The following is a 16,295-nucleotide window of genomic DNA, read 5'->3' as shown; positions in this document are numbered from 1 at the left end:
TTCTCATGAAATGGGGCCTTGCTATTCTAGGCAGCACTTAGGCTTAATCAGGTCATTATTTTCCACTTAATGAACTGTGTTCAAACATCCAGTTAACAACCCTTCCCCCCAACTCTGTTGACAGTCGAGGCATTCAGACTAATATATTCAGAATCTCTTTGGTGTTTGCATACCTTAGCTTAGGAGGTGGAAACTAATGTTTATTCTTTTTCAAGCTATCCCTCAAACATTTGGTCATAGTTTAAGCAAAGGCTATAAGCATATCTACTTAGGGCTTCCCTCTTAGCTCAGTAGGTAAAGAATCTGCCTGCAATGCAGAAGACTAGGGTTTGATTCCTGGGTTGGGAAGATCCCCTGGAGAAAGAAATGGCAACCCACTACAGTATTCATGCCTGGAGAATCCTATGAACAGAGGAGCCTGGCAGACTACAGTCCATGGGATCACAAGAGTCAGGTACAACTTAGCAACTAAACTACCACCACCATATGTACCCATCACCACCACAAGATTTCAGATGGGTGCTGGCCCACTCTCAGAGCTTTTCCTGGGCAAAAGAGGATGGTAGTGTAGTCAAGTTTTATCAGCAGGCCTTTCTTCAAATTTGTATTTCCTCTTCCCAATTTCTGGTGTCTTTCCAAAGTCTAATTTTCCTTGAATTGTGTCTTTATATCCTACCTATGGTGGTGCAATGGTAAAGAACCTGACTGCCAATATAGGAGGTGCAAGAGACATGGGTTCCATCCCTGGGTCAGGAATATCCCTTGAAGGAGGAAATGGCAACCCACTCCAGTATTCTTGGCTGGAAAATTTCATGGACAGTAGAGCCTGGCAGGCTATAGTCCATGGGGTCGCAAAGAGTTAGACATATATGAGCATTACAATTATAAATTTCTATGGAATATTACACTTTTATTACAGTGAAAATTACAGACAATTTAGGATCATAGAACTTGTGTTAGAATAATGCTTTGTAACAGGGATACTATCAATACAGAACACTCCTATGTGCTTCACATTCAATATAATTAAGCTTCATGAGTGAAGGTTTTGTTTTGATCTGTTTTGTTTACTACCTTATCTATCTTTAGGACCTAAAATTGTGCCTGGCGGGTACACTCAATAAATACTTGTTTAAATGAAGTAACATTCTGACACTTTACCTGAATTATCTTAGATCTTCCTGACCATAGCACTATGAAAGAGGTACTATTATAAACACTAAGTCAAAGCAAGTCAAATCAGAATTGGATGGGTTTGCTTGTCTAAAAACATGCATCATTTCCCACTGAAGCAAAATTTCCCCCTATAATATTGAATAATAATAGTAGTATACTTGGTATACTAGCTGAAATTGGTTTCTGGCCTTTGTTTTACTCTTATTGTGTAACCTGGGGCAAGACACCTTCAGTTTACTGACCCGAATGTAAAATGGGATGAGAATATTAACACTTACCCCATGCGATTATTGTTAAGTGAGAAACCACACGTGAAATGCATGGACCTGTGCATGGCTTGTGATCAGTGCTCCATGAAGGTGAGCAATCGTTCTCATCTCAGCTAAGTGTAGTTATTTACCTATCATCATTGTCGCCTTAGAATCGCCAGCTCCTGAAACTAGGGCCTTCAGCATCTGAGATCTGTCAGTGAATATGTTCTTTGCCTCACTTCACATTCACATCATAGGAATCTGTAAGCTTGCATCTTGACCCAAACTATCAGCTTCCTGGAATCCTAATCCTTTTGCTTTCTTTTCATTTCTGGTGCCTTTCATGTCACTTAAATTACATGCATAGATTTTTTTTTACTTGCTTCTAGTTCATAGTAATTGTACGTTCTTTAAAATTCTTTTTAACTGCACATTGATATCACTTGCTTTCTGCTTACTGACTCCCATTCTTAAGAGTCACAAGTACATATATTTCATTGGTGAATACACTTTGGAAATACTGATCCAAATTAATTTTCTTTACTGTATCTTTCCAATTATAAAATGATTTTTGAGTGTTCTTTGGTACATTTCAGTTGTGTTCAAAGCACTCAGATGATGTGTAAATGAAATGATTTTACAGTCTTGGAGGCAAAGTCAGGTGATGAAGAAATAGTTTATTAAAATTTCATTGTAGTACTTTCTTAATAGTCTTAACCACATTGTCTGCGGGGGTGTTTTTATCCTTTTCCACAACTTCCGTTACATGTGCTGATGAGTCTCATCTTCCTCTCTATAGCCCAGACCTTTTCCCTGACTTTCAGAGTCATGGATCCAACTGTACATCTATTGGCATATAGCTGTAGATGCTAACCTTTCATAATTGAATAAATACTCTAGAGAGAAAGAACTGGCATTTTCAGTGCTCACTTACCTAATGGTGTGTTCCTGGATGAACTTTAAACTTTGGTTGGCCCAAGTCAGACAATCTGGAATAGGGAGTCCTCAACGTAGAAAATAATTTGCCCCTATTTGTTCTTCTTGGAGAAGGCAATGGCACCCCACTCCAGTACTCTTGCCTGGAAAATCCCATGGATGGAGGAGCCTGGTAGGCTGCAGTCCATGGGGTCACTAAGGGTCGGACACGACTGAGTGACTTCACTTTCACTTTTCACTTTCATGCATTGGAGAAGGAAATGGCAACCCATTCCAGTGTTCTTGCCTGGAGAATCCCAGGGACGGGGAAGTCTGGTGGGCTGCCGTCTATGGGGTCACACAGAGTCAGACACGATTGAAGTGCCTTAGCATAGCATAGCATTTGTTCTTCTGGGTATACTCAGCAGTTCAAATTCAAGCCATAAATGATCCTTTCCCACAGTTTAATAAGTTTGTTACCTCTTTAGTTCAGTCCCTGATTCCTTTGAAATCTTGGTCATTGCCTCACTGAGTCTTCTCCAACTTTTATTAATCTTGCTACCATATTACTCTTTCTTAAAGACAACTCTTGGATTATTCTGACTCAGAATTTTCCAATGAGTCTCTGCTGCCTATTCAATACCTCCCAGAGGCCTTAGTCAGTCCTCAAGATCTTCTGCAGTTTCACCACAGACCAGTTTCACACTACCTTCCTTTTATTTTTCACTCCAATTGAATGAGACCAATTTTCCCCCAAATACAGTATGGACTCTTTCAGCATTACTTTGTTTACATCATTCTCTCCAACTGGAATTTTCTTCTATTTTGTAACATCCCACTCATCCTTTTAGGAGGGACTGAAATTTTTCTCCCACTATTTGGTTCCTAGAAATGGCACCACTTGTAGCTAAAGAGCAAAAAACCTTTACACAAATGTTACATTTTAAACCTTTCTCTAGAGTTTTATGCATTCTACTACTAGTGTCCACTTTTTACAGGACAGACTTCAAAGTTCACAAACTGGACAAGGACTTGGGTTGTCCGGACAGCAGTGCTTGGCAGCAACTCCATGCCATGTCTGAGTGTAGGTCCCACGAAGAGTTTAGTCAAATTTAGTAAAATTTAGTAAATTTGATGCTATGAAAGCACTGCAGAAAATGAGAAAATTGTCTCTTACCTCCATTAAGTTTTATCTTATTTATTTCTTGGCTGTGTTGCACAGCATGTGGGATCTTAGTTCCCAGATCAGGGCTTGAACCCACACCCCCTGCACTGGAAGTGCAGTCTTAACCACTGGGGAAGTCCCTCTGTTAGGTTTCACAAAGTAATCATTACTGATTCTTTTGGCTCTTTTCCCTTACCCTACACACCTGAAATAAAACATTTTGGTTACGAGGAAAAAATAAAGTAATGGTTCCATGTAGAATCTGGTTTTGTGTGAGAAAAATGGAAAGTGGTTGTTGAACTACTACACCTATCTTGGAGATGCACCCCTGAGTTTTAATAGCATACTTGGGTCCAGTTTTCAAACCTACTCTATCTTTTTGGTCCCGATCTTTTCTCTTACAAGTCCTCCCTCTAGGGTTGTTTTTGTTCAGTTGCTCAGTCGTGTCCAACTCTTTGTGACCCCATGGAACTGTAGCACACCAGGCTTCCCTATCCTTCACCATCTCCCAGAGCTTGCTCAAGCTTATGTCCATTGAGTTGGTGATGCCATCCAACCATCTTGTCCTCTGTCATCCCCTTCTCCTCCTGCCTTCATTCTTTCCCAGCATCAGGGGCTTTTCTAATAAGATGGCTCTTTGCATCAGGTGGCCAAAGTATTGGAGCATCCATTTCAGCACCAGTCCTTCCAATGAATATTCAGGGTTGATTTCCTTTAGAATTAACTGGTTGGATCTCCTTGCAGTCCGAGGGACTCTCAAGAGTCTTCTCCAGCACCACAGTTCAAAAGCATCAATTCTTTGGTGCTCAGCCTTTTTTATGGTCCAACTCTCACATCCCTACATGACTACTGGAAAAACAACAGCTTTGACTAGATGGACGTTTGTCATAAAGGTACACAAAATTGCTTTTCAACTTCCATTTCATACCTTTGCCCTTGTCTTAGAGCATGAAGGAGGTTCACATATAATTTCTAACCACTGCTGAACAACAGGAAAAGTATATTGCAATTCCTTTTCTAGTCAAAATATGTTCCCAAGCTCTCTCCTTGCCTGTAAACATATTAAAGAGTAGGCATAATGAGGAAGTCTGTCTATTTTCTATATTACTAACTCTAAAGGGACTATCTTATTTTTTACACATTATAATGTGAATGAAAACAGCAATTTCAAATCTCCTCAGAGGTAAAAAAGACAGACACAAAAAGACAGCTTATTTTAAAATAAAATGTAAAAATAAACTGTAAGTTGCGGTTTAAAGCAGTAATTCTTTAGAAGATATTTTTAATTAAAGGTACAAACCGTGAGGACCTGCATACAAAAAGTTATAAGTCAGGAGGAGTTGAAATTACAGGCAATTAGAAAAGCTATCTTATTCTTGCTTTACAGGTATGGACTCTGAGCCTTTAATTTAGAAATACTGAGCCCTGTCTGAATGCAACAGAAACTGGAACAAACTAAAGCTGGGATTTCCCAATGATTTTATTGAGGTAACTTTTCCCAATTTTATACATATATGCATTTATATATACTTAAGAAAGCTAAACAATGTTCTAAGGCACTTGGAATTGTGCACAGCAAAGCATACTATAATATCATACAACTACACAGAGCATAATTTTGCTTTTTAAATAACACAAACACCAATACAGAATAAAAAAGATAATACATAGTCTTTCTTTCAGGTTACAATAGTGGAATTACATATACATACGTGTGTATACTTGTAGATATTTATACCCACATACTATAATACAGTACAGGTTTCAGAACAACACACAAAAAAGAGAAACTGTCATGTTAATGAGTATACAGTTCCAGTTATGTACAGTCACAGATATTATACCTGTGTAATATGTAGGATAAGATCACTCACTGGAAATTAGAAATTAGTCAGCCTGATAACAATCACAACTTACCATTCTTATCACTTTCACCAAAGCTTGAAATAACAGAAGAATGCATATAGTTCTTTATTTAAACCTCACTGTTACATGGAAAAAAAAAAATGACTAGGTTGAATTTTTAGTATGTACTCCATCTGGTGAAATTGGTGCAGAATGTTTTGAATGCATTGGCACATCTCTAAGCCACAGAAGAAATATTTTTAAAAATAAAAATAAAAAATTAGTGCCTGTATTTTTAGTGATGAAAGTGGTTTGACCCTAGATTCATTCAGGTTGTTTATGAATGCTAGTTAGCACTGCCATGGTGACTTCTTCACGTGGAAGCTCTCTAAGCCATGTAATACACAGTCAAACTATAAGAAAACATCCAGTAAGGGGAAAGCCCCCCAAACTGGCAAGTGGCACAAATGTTATTGGCATTTTAACACAGCACAAAATTTACCTGAGGGTAGAGTGGCGTTCTGCCTCATTTGCTCCCTTCAATTTATTCTTAAAAAACAAAAAAGGTATTTAACAAGAATTCTTAAGCACCGTCTTAAAGTTTACAACATAACCACTTTTATTGACTGAGTTACTCTGCTTCAAAAAAGATTTTAGAAATTTTAATATTGAAAAAAAATTATAGTAGCTAACTTAATTTGATCCATTAGTCACAATTCACCCAATCATTTCAAGACACATTTATCATTCAGTTTTGATGATAAAAAGTTACAAAGAGAATAAGTATGTTTATGTATAGTTAATATAATAATATTTCACCCAGGTAAAACTCATTTTGTGAATGACTGTCATTGAAGTATGGAGGACAATATGCATGCAATCCACAGCTCACCCTTCTTCCCTTCATAATTTAGTATTCACAAATCTAAAAGTTGAACTGCATAACTGTCTCTGCAGGGGAAATGCAAGCATTTGCATGTCGATTACATGCTTCTTTAACAGGATAAATGAGATTGGGAACTCATGGGATGCAGTTTACTAGGTGAAACCTAATGGTGATTTTCACAGACTACCAGTTTTGTTTCTGTGTGGATAGTTAGCAGTCGTGTTTGTGGTTAAGCCATGCAGTGATCCTCAGGACACTGACTAGGGCTACGACCAACAGCGTAGTTGTGAGGTAAAATTGTGAGGCCAAAAAAAAGTGTGCTTCATGTGAACTCTGTCCTTTACATACCGGGACTAACCAAGTCATGATGCCTGTTGGAACTGCCAAGCCTACCCAATAACCTCCTCCATGAAGAACTGGAAAACTAAACTTGCCATCAGAAGGCTAGATGCGGAAGGCAAGAAAAATGGCAGAGGAAAAAATGATTCAGGACCCAAAGACATGCAAAGCAGTCAAGATGAGGTTTTGAGATAGACACTTTTTCCTGTGTCCTCAAATTGCAGTGGGAGGTGGCACTGCCCTCCCAGGAGGGCATTTGAACATGGGGGAGGGCTTTTTACTTTTAGTATTTACAACAGGTGGGCATACTACTGGCATTTAGTCAGCAAGGGCCTGGGAGAGTAAACATCTTGCAACGCGTGAGACATTTCTGTACAACAAAGAACTGCCCAGCTCAAATGCCAGCAGCAGCCCTACTGAGAAACACGGATGGAGTGCTCTGCTTACATGCACAGCTATGCCAGCTAAACGGCATTGTTTCTGCAGTAAATCCTAGCATGGCTAAAAAATGACCCTTGCCTAGAGGGCTGGCTTCTAGTGCAAATAGCTGCTAGAGGATTCTCTCTCTTTCTCTTTTTTGTTTTTGTGCCAGAAATCTTACAGTGTATACAACAGGGTTTCTTAATATGGGATGACCCTGTCTTCAAAAAAGCATAAGTGAACTATTTTGGGGTTGTTTTCTAGAAAGGCTACTGGTGGTTTGCCATTTCCACAAAGAGTTTAAGCTTAATGGTTACAAAAAGTAAACAGAAAGTGAAAATGAGAATGGTTTGGGAGTATTCCACCCTATTTCTACCACCCTTTGATCACCAACAAATTATAATAGCACCTCATGCTGCTCTTTGAAAATTGGGTGTCCTCTATCTGAAGAGGTGCTTTCTCTCAGAAAGATGGTCCTATGAATTTGATGATTACTTTTGCTGTTGCATTCCCCTCTAGGAAACAGTTCAGCTGGAAAAGTTCATTCTGCTTTGGCAAGCGAAATACTGTGACAGACACTTAGACACGCAACCGTGGACGACTAGCCGGTTCCAGTGGCCAAGGGACAATTTTGTAAATAAGTCGTTATCGTAGTGGTTCCTTAGTGCTTATAACATTCTCTAAGCATGTGAAGAAATTAATTCTTGTCTCAAAATATATATATTTTCGTTAGTAAGGTTAGGCTTCATAATATGATCGTATCTAGGAATGTTTAAGGCTACCATACTGATGAAATGACATAAATGCATATGTCTTATACTAGCTTGATTCCATCTTACCTCCTTTGAAGATTTCTCATTTAGGTGCAGAATGTGCTGCTGGAACCACTTAAAGAAGTACTCTGACATTTCTGAAGAGCTTTCACTGTTTAAAGGTGGAGACACTGTTCTGTGATAGACAAGGTTGCTTTCTTCTATTGTTATGCAGTGTAATTTGTGACAGTTGTGTTCTATTCTATTAAGGATAAATACAATGCCTGTTTTGTGTTAAAAAATGGTACACATTAGGATATGCAGTGTTAATGCAGATTTTTCTCTTTTAGGTGTAAGCTATCGTATTTTTTTTTTAAGTGCCAATGCAGCACTGAATTAACTGCAGGTTGTAAAACTTGAGTTATGAGTTTTAAGGACTTATCTCTCATTTTCAGTATTTGATGATTATTAAGGAGTGTATTCAGTTCCTCTATTTCCTTAAAAAGATTTTCACTGATATTTCAGAAGTTTCTCCTAACAATATATGTACTAATGTAAGAGAAAGATAAGTGATTACAATCAATATGCTAATATAGGACATGAAAATGAAAGCAGAAAGTCGATTTTTCTGGATAAATCAGATAGAATGTTTTTTCCCCCCTCAATTTGAAACAGCTGTTCAAATATCCAAACTAGATCTCTACTATAGATTTTAGGAATTATTATAAAGGTAAACTATATTGAACAAACCAAAAACAAAATGCAAGTTATTTCACACATGTAGGAAATTATCAGGCAAGGCTGCCTAAAATTAACACTAATCATCAGAGAACTAATTTTGTCAGACCATGAAGATAATGCTAAAGCTCATGGCATCTCCTTATTACCTTAACGTTAAGGTTCTTTTTCTCCATTTTAAAAAAGATGGAAATGACCACTTTGGTTTTTACAAAACCAAACTAGTCTGTCTAGTTCTTTCATGCCTGAACTTTTCTGGAGATGGACTTGTTTTTCTTCCTTAATCATATCTTAGGGACTCAGAAAAACCACTTACTTCTATGTCAGCCTAATGTCGCACATTAAATAGGAAAAACCCTGATTTTGTACTGGAACAACCCAATTCACACACACACATTTATTTTTACAGAACCGCAGCTTACTGGCTGGATTGCAGAAATGCTGGCACTAGGCAGATACATAATTCTATGGCGGCTGGTCCACATCCTTGTATCCTTTCAGAGCTGCTTTGCAAGAGACCTCTGGATGGGCTGCTGATGTGGATATGCAGTGTTTCTGCTTTTTAAAATTAGCTATTAAAACAGAGCTTCATTCTGTGAATGTAGCTTAGCTCATAATCCTTCCATTCTTTTTATTTAAAGGATCATTCCAATGAAATAATTCATGGTTCCAATTCTTAAACTAGTAGTGGTTAATTTTTTTTTTTTACTTTTAAATTTTCTTAAAAAAAAAGAGAAAAGTTTAAAACTTTTCCCTAGACACATTAATCAGCAGAAGAGAAAGTATGGGTAGTTCATAAATCTGACATATCATAGAAGGAGAACAATATATTGAGGACCCAGAATCTCATTTTCTTTTTCAGTCTTATTTTTTGTACTAAGTGCATCTCACTATAGGGAATAAAAAATTATATCACATGTACTGCTAGGGGGAAAAAATTGTTCCTTTTATCAATCAAATAGAGACTTTCTATGACACGCATCTTGAGTGATAAAACAGTGATAAATGTCTTATATTTGCCATTTTTATAGGACCCTTGTGACTAGAAATCAAAACAATGTTCTAAGATTATAAGTATAGAAAATTAAAATAATATTATATGCCTTGGTATTTTTCCTAAGACACTAAAATGACAATAAGGAAATACAAAAGGAAAAAACTGACTTCAGCAAAAAAACCTGGAACACAGTTAATATCTATGGCTGGATTTAAACACTATGAAATAAACAAAATTTCAACCAGATTGAAGACACTAGGACATGCAGAAAAATTTTTTCAAAGCAAAAATAAGTTATTCTATCAAAGAAATGACAATAGTGCAAAATTCTAGGTTTATTGTATTAATGCACGCAGCTGTGTACAGCAAGAGAGGCAACGATGCCAGCTACTTTTCTGAGTTAAAAATGGTCCTGGCTTTTTGTAATAGGCCATGTGGGATGACATTTTTTATTTCTTACAAATCCAATTTTAAGTGGTTCTTTAAAATATAAGTGAATGGCAGGACCCACATTTACCCATTAGATTAAATGCTTGCTTTTGATTGAATAGAAAATTACAGTTTTCCATACAATGAACCAGAATCACTTCAGAAAATCCCAGTCCAAACTCCGAGAATAAAATAGGCTCTTTAGGTCTTGTCGTGTTGTTCTACATCACATGTGTTTTTAATAAAAGGGGCACAAAATAATTGTGAAAGAACAATTAGATGCAAGGTAGTATTTACCCGTGGTCATAGGCACTCGGGAGCGGAAGCCACGCTATGCCCATGACTCTATGGAAAATAGCAAGATGACAACAATGGCTTCTTAATGTAAACAATATTGACTGTAGGCTCATGGGGAAATCTTTCGTAACTTTAATTCACCGATCCTTTTGTACTGAAAGTCAGTTCTGTATTTATGGATGCAATTTGCACTCTTAAAATACCAAATGAGGTTCTCCTTACTTAACAACTTAGCAGAAAATTTTCTGTTCTTTTAAGTCTTTGGGTGAGTATTTTTTTTAATCCATGTGCTTTATTTTTTTTAATAGCAGCAATCCAACTTAATGCAGCATGAAAACTAAGTAGTTCTTTCCGTTCCCATTCAGAGCCAACTGCTGGCAGAACACCTGTATTTTGATTAAGTTTAACTTTGGATTCAGACTTTTTAAAAAGGTGCCATGATTGTAGATAGTATCTTCCTTAAATCAAGTAGGACTGTTTCAACTTTGGAGATAATTAAGCTAGGGAAAGACCAAAAGATTCTTTTCTAAAGCTTGCTACAGATTTATAGGGTCGCATTACATCTTTGTTCCAAGTCCTGTTATCCTTGTGGAAGATTGGTACGTTAGGTAAGGAGTATTTAAAAGAATGTAAAGTGTGTATAGCTATGCTATTTGAAGCATGCAACAAAATTTGGGTAAGCATGCTTATTAAGAGTCAGTAAAAGCCTCTTGCATTTAAGAAAAAGATACATGAAAACATTCAGACTTATTTCTGGCAACTGGATTCACTGGCACAATGACAAGAAAATAATGGTACTACGCTGTACCAATATAATGGTGAAACAAGAATATTCTTCTAGGATCAGGTCTAAGAAATCCACATTGAGTGATTAAACTCCCACATTCCTTAATAAGTTCTCAATTGCCCAAAGTCTCTTCAAAAATACATTTATGCTTCTATTTCCTTTTTTCATTAACGTAATGAAGTATTTCTCTTGCTTTCTGATTTTCACCACCCACCCCCCACCCCCCACCCCCGCAACCCTTTCCAGTGCTCAGAAATTCCATTCCCCATTCTTTAACCCACACTCTCAAATGTGGCTTTCTGGCAACAGCGATTGTCTTCTGCTCATCTTCTTTGATTAAAACTCCTGATGAAGACTAACTGGCATAAACATGGTGTCCCTTACCATCAGTCCACATGCTGGACAGCAGGGTCGCTGAACAGCCGGGATGCTGAACCATCCCCTTTGCTTGCTGGCCCACCCGGGCTGTACAAGTGGGGAGTACTTTCCACATGCTTCCTTCACCACAAGTTAAACAGAAACACACACATTCAAATCCCAGTGCAATATCAGGTTTTCAGGAAGCGAGGCTTCCCCTCAAGATGATCAGTCTGTTTCCCAAGAGTCTCATGCTTCATTATGGACGATGAAACCTGAAATACAAAACAGAAACTCTGTGATGTGGTAGAGAAACACAACTCTATTCAGTGACGTGAATATGGTACAGTCATTTTTATGATCAAAGGCAGCTCTAGCATCCCCAACTGAATTACTGTTCTCTTAATAAATTACTGCTTTAACAGAAAATCGTTATAAATGTCATGTGGGAAAACAGAGACAGCTCTGCAAAAGATGCTGGTTTTATCATCTGAGATACAGAGCAATCAATACACAAAACATCACTATCTTGAGGGTCATGTTCTAACCTATATTGAACAAAGTGAGATGTTTCATAAAGGATTTGGTTACACCTGATTTGTCATTACAAAATGGAAAACACCATCATGTAGTCACTATTAGCTTTGGCTTCTCTTCACTTCCTGCTGGGGACTCCAAATGTACTTTCTATACCTGAATTTTCAAACACCTCCCAGGCATTTCCTTACAAATGTTCCACAGGCAACATGCTAAGCATGTATACAGATATACAAATTATCTTTCCTTGTGAACCTGCCTTTATGCTTTCTATTTTGTTAAATGTTATACCTTTAAAAATACATTCAGTCTAGAAGCCTAAGATTGCAACTTTCTCCCTTTCACCCTCCACATCTCATTAGTCACCAAGTCCTGCCCCAACTACCTGTCTCTGGATTCAGTCAAGCCTTCACCACCTTTTGCTGAAACTACTAACAATATTAACAGCATGCTAGCTAGCTGGCTGGATTCATGCCCCTCTGTGAGAGTTCCTGAACAGTCCTTGTGATTTTGTAGCCCTCTGCTTTTGAACATGTTCCTTTCTAATATTGCAATCACTCCCTTCATTTTCCATATGTTTTCATATCTAAGATCAAGGTCAAAAGCCATCTTCTCCAGAAGCCCTTGTCTGATTCGCTTCTTCAGCCTACTTCTGTGATTCCACAATTAAGCAATTCTACTTGATATTCCATTTATCTTGCCTATTCTCATGTTCATTTGTTCAAGTAAAATTTAATGTTCATCTGCCTAGACTCCAAATTAATTTCCCTGTCTCAGGCTCATAGATTGGGAGATCAAACCTATGCTCCACACTGTCACTGGCATTATTACCATAAATACTGATCCAATCATCCTAGATCTTTGTTAATATCATTGCATTGTTCCCCACTATTGATAAAATTTAAATTTCTTAAAGTGATGGCTGAGGCTTTTCAGGATGTGGCCCAACCCATGTTTCTAACTTCACAATCAATCTCCAAATACCCTAAATTCCAATCATTTGCCCTCCTAAAGGCTCTCCACTTTTTCCTTTATCCTTATCTTTCCTCCTATCTCTATCTCCTACAATCTTCCTCTGTGAGTTCCCCAAACTTCTTTTTCCTTTACCTCTCAGAAAATTAATAATTGCTTCTATTCTGTGTACCCACAATATTTGGTTTATACCAGTCACTGATCATTGTGTGTGTGTGTATGTGTGTGTGTGTGTGGGTGGGTGTATCTCCTTTTAGATCACGAGATGCTGAGAAAAGACTTGGGCTCACTTTCATATACTCATAGAATACAATATCTAGCATATGGTATTACTTAATAAATGTTGCTATGTTGAATCAAGCATTAAAAATGAAAAATTAAAGACGTAAGAACAGATGAAACAAGATTGGCTATAAGTTGATAATTGGAGCTATATGAAGGACGTATGGAGCCTGTGACATGACATTACTTCGGCATGTTCGACAGAAGTCAAAATAAAATAGGTTATACCAAGTTTTCCAAAATGAGCAAACACGCTGTGATTCAAGTAGGGATGAGTCTATTGTGAGTTCATTTCTTGACTCTGTTCTGTCCACAGCCTTGGGCAGGTGTGTGAACCCCCATGTTCTGCAGTGTTACACAGGGACGACATGACTGTTTCCGTCACCTGAGCTTTATTCCTGCCCTCTGATCATGCAAACTCCTTGCCACCTCAGGCCTCTTGCAGCAGCTCTCCCCACTACATTAGCTGATACCCTTAGGGGAAGTGTTTTTCTCTCCCCAAACAGTGCTGACAACTTCCTCTTGTCATTTAAATCACAGAGTAAGTTTAATTTCCTCAAGAGACCCTGTTCTTAGCCATCCTATCCATATCCACCCTCGCTCTTGGCACAGCATCCTGTTACATTTTTTTTTCATAGCACTTAGCACTGTCTGAAATGATCATGTCTAGGGACTTCCTGGGTGGTCCCATGGCTAAGACTCCATGCTACCAATGCAGGAGGCCTAGGTTTGACCCCTGGTCAGGGAACTAGATCCCATGTGCCACAACTAAGACCCAACATAGCCAGGTAGATAAATATTTAAAATAAAAAAGAGCACCCACCCTTTTAAAAAGAAAAGAAATGATTATTGTCTATTTGTTCATTTACTTGCTAACGGTCTGTCTCCCTCCCTAGAACACAAGCATGTGTGAGTGAGGACTTTGACATGTTCTAAACTCCTAGGGTCCAGAAAAGTATGACTCACTCTCTGTGCTCCATAAATACTTGCTAACACATGAACGACTGAGTACATATATATAGGTGCACTTGGTTATTTGATTACTTGTTCTATAAGTAATTCTATGTAACTGAAGAATTTAATCATGAGATCCACTTATCATTAATTACAACTGCTGCTGCTGCTGCTGCTGCTGCTAAGTCGCTTCAGTCACATCTGACTCTGTGCGACACCATAGACAGCAGCCTACCAGGCTCTCCCATCCCTGGGGTTCTCCAGGCAAGAACACTGGAGTGAGTTGACATTTCCTTCTCCAATGCATGAAAGTGAAAAGTGAAAGTGAAGTCGCTCAGTTGTGTCCAACTCTTAGCTACCTCATGGACTGCAGCCTACCAGGCTCCTCCGTCCATGGGATTTTCCAGGCAAGAGTACTGGAGTGGGGTGCCATTGCCTTCTCCGAATTACAACTGAGTATATACTAATCCATGATAACCCATTTGATATGATATTCCATCATGCTTTCTAGGAAGAGTCAACTATAACCTGAAGAAAAGCTATGGAAATTGTTATAAAATGTTATAAATTGTTACAATGTTAAATAAATTTAACAATTGTTAAATTGTAAAATAAATTTTACAATTGTTAAAATGTTATAAAATGTTATAACTTGTTATAAAATTGTATAAAAATGTTTCAAGAGTAATTGAAAACCTCTTTAAATCAAACATATAAAATGTGAAAGAAAGGCAGATAATAATAATACCTACTAAATGTGGTAGCACTAGTGGTAAAGAATCTGCCTGCCAATGCAGGAGACATGAGATGAGGGTTCTAGCCCTGTGTCGGGAAGATCCTCTGGAGGAGAAAATGGCAACCCACTCTAGTATTCTTGCCAGGAAAATTTCCAATGGACAGAAGAGACTGACAGCCTACAGTCCACGGGGTTGCAAAGAGTCACACATGACTGAGCACACACATTAAATTCTACTATGTGTAATCTTCAAAATAATCCTATGAGGTAAGTACTCCTGTATCCTTTTTGTACAGATGTAGAAACTGAGGCACAGGGATGCTCAGTCATGTACTCAAGGCAGAGAGCTTGAAGGCCAGGCTCTAGACTCTGTATTCCTAGCCTATGTGAGGCTATGAGATTAAAACATGTCTATCTATGTGTGCGTGCATGCTAAGTCTCCTCAGTTGTCTTCCACGCTTTCATTCAAAGGATACTTTTGTTGTCCTCTGGGTAGAATAGAATGGAAAACGTAATCAGTTGGATTTCTACACCCACTAGTTTTGATCAATTCTGACCAGAGAAAAATCTTAGTCCATATTTCCAGGCTACACTTTGATTGCTACAGTTGTCTCAAACACATTTGCCTTTTGCCACAAAGAGAACTAGATGAAAATGGGCTCAGCACACATTACCAGAAAAAGCCAGGCCAGTGATGTCCTGGGGTGGGGGGCGGCAGGGAGAGTGAAACGAGAAGCAGGAAAGAGGAGCACCACCCACACCACAAGGAGGGAGGGAGGAGGAGCCCTGGGAGCCCTGACAACACAAACATACCGCACCTGCAGGATCTTCACACCTTGACCGAGCAAAGATCTCTCTTTGTTGGATTCATTTTTCCCTCTTGGGAATTAAATATAAACTCATCTAATTTAGCAATTTTTTAAGGCCTCTCCAAATTTGCAGGACCAATCATTCCACAGTGTCCTAATCTTCACTTGGTCTTGGGTTCCAGGAACAAGTATGGTGAAAGCTGACATAAGAGGCTTTCTCTTCAATCAGTAATGTCTCTGGGAGGAAGACAGTAAATTAAGAATAGGGTTGGGTGAGACCTCCCAATGCAAGGGTCCTGGGTTTGATCCCTAGTCAGGGAACAAGATCCTGCATGCTGCCACCAAGATCCGGTGTAGCCAAATAATAAATAAATAAATATTTAAAAATAAAATTAAAAAAAAAATAAAGGAAAAAAAAAATAAAGGAAAAAAAAAAGAAAGAAATTGGGTTGGGCAATAATGGGAGTAGCCAGTGGACCAGATAAGATTTAGAACCTTTTAAAACCGAGCATTTTCCTGGAAAGTGTCCTGCTTTTAATTTCCAAAAATTAGCAGGACATTACAAATTTTTTTTTGTTTGTTTTTCTGCAGACACTATTTGCCAATGGATCCCATTACAGAATGAGTTCACAGACTGGATTTTGTTGGAAA

At 38.2% G+C, this 16,295-nt stretch overlaps 1 protein-coding gene across 7 annotated transcripts in view; it reads right to left on the bottom strand.

Annotated features, from left to right (window-relative positions):
- Positions 1 to 4,969: 4,969 nt before the first annotated feature.
- The window catches only part of PHACTR2 (phosphatase and actin regulator 2), a 297,859-nt gene continuing 286,533 nt past the window's right edge, over positions 4,970 to 16,295 (bottom strand). For all 7 annotated transcript variants that reach the window (XM_070796294.1, XM_070796299.1, XM_070796298.1 and 4 more), the window contains one exon: positions 4,970 to 11,629. In XM_070796294.1, the coding sequence (XP_070652395.1) occupies positions 11,614 to 11,629 (16 nt within the window). In that variant the 3' untranslated portion in view covers positions 4,970 to 11,613. The remainder of the gene's footprint in view (positions 11,630 to 16,295) is intronic.

This window comes from Bos indicus, chromosome 9 (assembly GCF_029378745.1).
Source record: "Bos indicus isolate NIAB-ARS_2022 breed Sahiwal x Tharparkar chromosome 9, NIAB-ARS_B.indTharparkar_mat_pri_1.0, whole genome shotgun sequence".
Taxonomy (NCBI): Eukaryota; Metazoa; Chordata; class Mammalia; order Artiodactyla; family Bovidae; genus Bos; species Bos indicus.
The sequence above is the reverse complement of the archived record's forward strand: the minus strand, read 5'-3'. Positions and strand labels throughout refer to the sequence as shown.